Source organism: Pseudophryne corroboree, chromosome 9, assembly GCF_028390025.1.
Source record: "Pseudophryne corroboree isolate aPseCor3 chromosome 9, aPseCor3.hap2, whole genome shotgun sequence".
Taxonomy (NCBI): Eukaryota; Metazoa; Chordata; class Amphibia; order Anura; family Myobatrachidae; genus Pseudophryne; species Pseudophryne corroboree.
Window position 1 is genome coordinate 42,751,454 of NC_086452.1, and position 6,000 is coordinate 42,757,453.

The 6,000-nt window shown below is 45.6% G+C and overlaps 1 protein-coding gene across 1 annotated transcript in view; it reads left to right on the forward strand.

The window, feature by feature from the left end:
- The window catches only part of LOC134958707 (FRAS1-related extracellular matrix protein 1-like), a 364,054-nt gene extending 362,422 nt beyond the window's left edge, over positions 1-1,632 (forward strand). Inside the window, exon 35 of the mRNA XM_063941462.1 lies at positions 567-1,632. Within this exon, the coding sequence (XP_063797532.1) occupies positions 567-802 (236 nt within the window). The 3' untranslated portion in view covers positions 803-1,632. The remainder of the gene's footprint in view (positions 1-566) is intronic.
- The last annotated feature ends 4,368 nt before the right edge of the window (positions 1,633-6,000 follow it).

The following is a 6,000-nucleotide window of genomic DNA, read 5'->3' on the forward strand; positions in this document are numbered from 1 at the left end:
TGTCATTTCACTGCTGTATATCAATCCCCTAATTTATACTTGTCTACTTCTGCCGACTGCCCGGCACTGGTCTCCCAGCTACGCATTGTCATCGGAAGGATGGAATCCGGAAGGCTGTTCTAGTGTCACATACGTCAGAGAGAACTCCCCAGAATTTGTGAGTCTCCTGGGCATTCAGAAGATCACTGGCCTCTGGAGGGTGGCTTGGTACTGTCCGGCTCTCCAAACAGATGTTGATACAGTTCCCAACTGTGCATAAGTCCCATTGGTACTTTTTAATGTGCAATGTGAGATTGCTGTTACTGCCATTTAATACTACAGTTGCTGGCCACATGGTGGCAGTGTTCTGTTACTGCCAATGCTTTCCATGCATAGTATTCCGCGCTAATGTTAATTGATATCAGTCGATGCTGATCTATTTAGGAATTTGGTATTGAGTAAAACTCAATATGCATATACTATATAAGTTTTACTGCAATTAATATGGCTCAAGTAAATGTAAAACCGTAATCCAATGGAGGTATATTTTACCCATACAGCAATATAAAGTGTTCTCTGAATTTCAGGGCTGAAGTCCGTGGGCGAGCGCTCTAACTGGCTGTGGACGGACGGGAAACTGTGGACTTTTAATAAAATAAAGCAGAGCGAATCGTCTGTGACTGCAATGAACGACGGCTGTATCCTAGTATGGAGAAGGAAAGAATGGGTGATAAGAAGCTGCAGCCACAGACACAGATACATTTGCCGTGTTCCGTTACAGGTCTCCCTGCGTCTCCGGGAAATATATGGCGGCGGCGCTTAACCTTTCAGGGTAATAAAGCAAGGGTTTATGGGAGTTATTGTCCCTCTCCTGGGTGCAGTTTGAGCCAGGTGCACTCTATGTGCATTTAATGCAACCATTCCTTAGTGTTTCATGGCGTCAGAGAGGGATTTTATGTCATTTTTACGATAACACACAAATCTGCATGATATGATGAAACGCCCGCAGCAATAAATCGCCCAGTGTTCTGTAAAGTTTCCTGACAATAGTAAACTACGAGCTGGTAACAACAACCTGGGGTGTTAGCTTTCTATAGTCTGAAGGCATTCTTACTTTGGATCTAAGCATTCTCGGTGAACCACGGGACCTGACACTAGGGGTAAATTTACTAAGGGTTGATTTTGATTTCCAGGCGATTTTAAGTCGATTTTCAGGCGATTTTGAAAATCTGGTATTTACTAAAGGAAAAACTTACTGAAAATCGACTTAGAAAACAACTTTAAACCACAGCAGACCATCAAATAGATGCTTATATCGACTCAAAATTGACTTCATTATGCAAGTGCTTCCCCATTGGTCTAAACATATCACATGCCCATTTAGACCATACTTGCCTACTCCCAAAAATCGGGTGGCCCTCAAGCCCCCCGGAAGAACAAGCAAGTCTCCTGACTTGACAGGAAACCCCCTGCCCGGCCGCCCAGTGAAAAGAGTGGAGAAGGGAGCCAGTGGAGAAGTTGCCCATAACAACCAATCAGCTGCTCTGTATGTGTTTATAGTATGCAAATTATAATTGTTACGTCAATGCTGATTGGTTGCCATGGGCAACTTCTCCACTGGCTCACTTCTTCACTTTTATCACTGGGCGGCCGGGCAGGGGGGTTTCTTGTCAAGTCAGGAGACTTGCTTGTTCTTCCGGGGGGCTTGAGGGCCACCCGATTTTTGGGAGTAGGCAAGTATGGTCTAAATGGGCATGTCCCCCTAAATAAACTTACCACTAGGGTTCAGTTACTAACAGTGCAGGTAGGTCCTGAACCGCAGCGACCAATTAAATACATGCTTTCATGGCCGACCTTGCTTTAGTCCAGAGGTTCTCAAACTCGGTCCTCGGGAGCCCACACAGTGCATGTTTTGCAGGTAACCCAGCAGGTGCACAGGTGTATTAATTACTCACTGACACATTTTAAAAGGTCCACAGTTGGAGCTAATTATTTCACTTGCGATTCTGTGAGGAGACCTGCAAAACATGCACTGTGTGGGCCCCCGAGGACCGAGTTTGAGAACCTGTGGCTTAGTCTGATAATAATGTAATTGCTGATAGGTTACTGTGATTCAGTGCAACGCTTGTTCCTTGATGGTAATGTTATTACATGTTCCTATAGTTACCATTCAGTATTTTCATATAGTTACCGTTGTTAAGGACAACGGTGGTTCACTCGTTACAACTGTGGTGTAAATCTATGCCTCCATGACACTTCCGCAATGTGTTGTAATTCGGGTGGGCAACCTGTGGTATTACTGATGCAGTAGAACTACACATCCCAGCATGGCCTGACGCCGTTTTAGCATACTCTAACAGCACAACTGTGGCAGGTTATGCTGGGATGTGTAGTTCCACAGCAGCTGGAATTGCCACAGGTTTCCTTCCCTTGTTCTATATAATTGACAGACTTTGGGCATTTTAACACTGAATGTTATATATAGTCTATAAAATACAAAGAGGGATATATTCATAGATATGAAGGTGATATATGGGTATTTTATACCTTTATCAATTCCACAATCTCACGTTTTGCCAGCTGGACGCTGCCGCGATGGATTATGTAAGTAGTATGTCGCTGCGCTGTTTAAGTGGAGAATAAAGAAACTGTGAGGCAGAAATTTCCATCTCTGATTCATTTTGTGGGATTGTACTGTATGTTATTGTCTCCTGTAATGCACACTACTGCTGGCAGAGCAGCTTACCGATCGAGGTCAGCCAGGCACTTGGCTCGTGGGGCAGACACTCACAAAAATATGGCAGTGCAACCTGGGTGACAACAACTGTGGGATTCTGGATGTAAACAGAGCAATTCTGTGACTTGATGAAAGGTAAAATAGTGCAGCGCAACATCTAAATCCACACAAATTATAACTATACAAATGTTTCTGAGATGTTTATTGCCTATGAACTCCCTGAGGTAAATCGTTCAGTGGAAAATACAGGAATTGCCCTGCCACAGTGCACGCAGAAGCCCGTAGTCCCCTTCTAAAGTGTGCTGTATCCTGTAGCTTGTATTGAAACAATATAATGAATTGCAGCCTACGCCATACAGTATCCAGTCACATGGTCGTCAGTTATCGTGTCAACACCACAATGTCAACATGAAAATGTCTACATGGTTCAAACTGTCAACAGGCACCATGTTGCCAATCCTTAGAATGTTATCATGTTGACATCTGAAATGTTGTAATGCGAAATGTCGACATTCTGAAGATGCCGACGGTTAGAGTTAGAGATTGTAAGGGTTAGGCTCTGGGGCAGAGATAAGGGTTAGGCTGCATGGAGGGAGGGGGTTAGGGTTAGGCAGTAGGGGAGAGTTAAGGGGAGGGATTAGGTTTAGAGATGAGGGGGGGATACAAAAAATGACAGTCCCTAAGTGGTCTGATCTGGAAGTGACGGACACATGGCAGCCGGGACCTGAAAGCCACACTGGAGCCGCCATGAGAAGGTAAAAGACCACCAGGGATGGTTTGTAAACAGTTCAACATGCCGACATATGACAAATTGCTGACTTTACTGAGGAATGAAGCACGGAATTAGCATATTCCTAATGGATTGAGAGGCTTAATTCCTGCCTTCATAATTTGTGGATGACAACAGGGCCTGATTAAGGTATCCAGCCACCTTAAGCTGGGTACACACGGAGCGATGTGTCCCCAGCCAACGGGCCGACATATCAGATCCTGGATACACATTAGAACGATGTATGAAGGCCAGAGCAACATATCACTCCATCCGTCATTTACATAGATCTGGGTCACAAGCGTTATTGCCTGGTTGGATGTGCAGCAGGGCCAACCGGGTAACGCCACTAGCAAACACGGGCACCTGTATATTGGGCATGCACACTGAGCAAATGCCCGATGTCATTCCAATTCGGCCAGAAACAACATATCGGGCCAATATCGCTTCAGTGTGTACTCTGCTTTAGGCTAATGCACTCATAGCGCCCCTCCTGTTGGTGATCCATATTCCTCCTCTATGGTGCAGGTCCCGCCATGGAGAGTGAGGAGGAAGAGGGGCCACCAGCATGTGAGTAGATGGATGCAGATCTTGTTGCAGAAGCAAGATCTGCTTATATCTCTGAATAGCCCCCATTATACCTATATATAATGTGTCTATACCAGGGGAAAAACTAAAGCAGGACCTCCGACGCGTTTGGCAGGGAAGGTTCTCCGAGAGCGACATCAGATTTTCATTATGTATTCATCAGGGACTCTTATGCAGATTTGCAGAAGTGGTGACAATGCAGATTTATACCTGATGCATTTTAAAAGGTCACGTTAACCAAGGATAGAGACCCTTAATCTCATCCATCTGACTTAATGTATTCTTGCAGCAGAGAACCAAGGAGTGCATACTGTATTGTTTAATCAGTGTATTTAATATAATTACATGACAGACTAAGCTGATAGGAGCTGGACAGACGGATTTTAAATAATAGCTCCTGTTGGGCACTTCTCTGTCTGAGGAGCAGAATATATTGTATGTCATCTGGATGTTTTTCTGTCCCCGATCCATTATTGAGGAAAGGATTTGCCTGCCTGGAACAAAAATGGCAAAATAATAATTGTTGTTAAGTTTGGAGGTAAGGACTCAGGAAATGTGCTTTAACACAGTTATTTCTTGAATAAGAAGGGACAAATCAATCCACTGTGTTAGTCTCTGCCTAACACAGGTGGTCATTCCGAGTTGATCGCTCGCTAGCAGTATTTAGCAGCCGTGCAAACGCTATGCCGCCGCCCACTGGGAGTGTATTTTAGCTTAGCAGAAGTGCGAACGAAAGGATCGCAGAGTGGCTACAAAATAATTTTGTGCAGTTTCTGAGTAGCTTCAGACCTACTCAGCGCCTGCGATCACTTCAGACTGTTCAGTTCCCTTTTTGACGTCACGAACACGCCCTGCGTTCGCCCAGCCACACCTGCGTTTTTCCGAACACTCCCTGAAAACGGTCAGTTGACACCCAGAAACGTCCACTTCCTGTCAATCACTCTGCGGCCAGCAGTGCGACTGAAAAGCTTCGCTAGACCCTGTGTGAAACTACATCGTTTGTTGTAATAGTACGTCACGCGTGCGCATTGCGCTGCATACGCATGCGCAGAAGTGCCGTTTTTTAGCCACATCGCTGCACAGCGAACGAATGCAGCTAGTGATCAACTCGGAATGACCACCACCATCCGCTCCCAGTTACAGATGCTCAAAGCAGTTTTCAAAGTAGTTTGACCAATATAAGCAAAAGTTAATTGGAAAGTTTTCTCTAACTTTTGTATGTTTAAAAGAACAATGGGATGACCCAGAGTATGACGGCATACAGCTACATGCGGCGGGTAACAATATTATGTGCAGTGTGTACGGGCAGCGCGATATATCGTACCATTGGCCGTGCCGTCGACTGGGGTACACATCATTCTGAATGTGTAGCCAGCCTCAGGCTGAAGGTGCATGGCACTAGAGAATTGGAAATAGGGTTACGGAATGTTAGGTGGGTCCCTGCTCACGTTTTGCACCAGGGCCCAGAGTGCCCCGCCTCTACAGCTTCAGCATTTTGTAAATGGTTGGAAATGATGTGTGCGGGTGTTGATATTGCAGAGTTATATAGGCACCTACCAGCGGATGACTCACACTATGAGCAGCCCAGTTACTTACCCAGTGGTGTTGGTTTATTGATAGATAACAGATACAACCGTACTCACTGTTACGTGTACACTGCTGATAAAGCAGAGCTGGAGCAAACTGGGGTTTCATCCAGCTCACAGCCGGTGAGAATATACTGCAAACAGGTAGTGGTGCAGGGATGCCGGAACAGTGGTATATCAGGTAATAACCAGGTCTAAGTGTGATGGAGGCGGTATGGTGTAGTGCCTGCTGCCGTGCAGGTGTAGACTCACTACTTACCAGGTGCCGCACCCTCTCACCTTCAGGTCACTGAACCTTCAACGGACTTGGAAGCTTCAGTTGGACCCGGACACGGCGATCC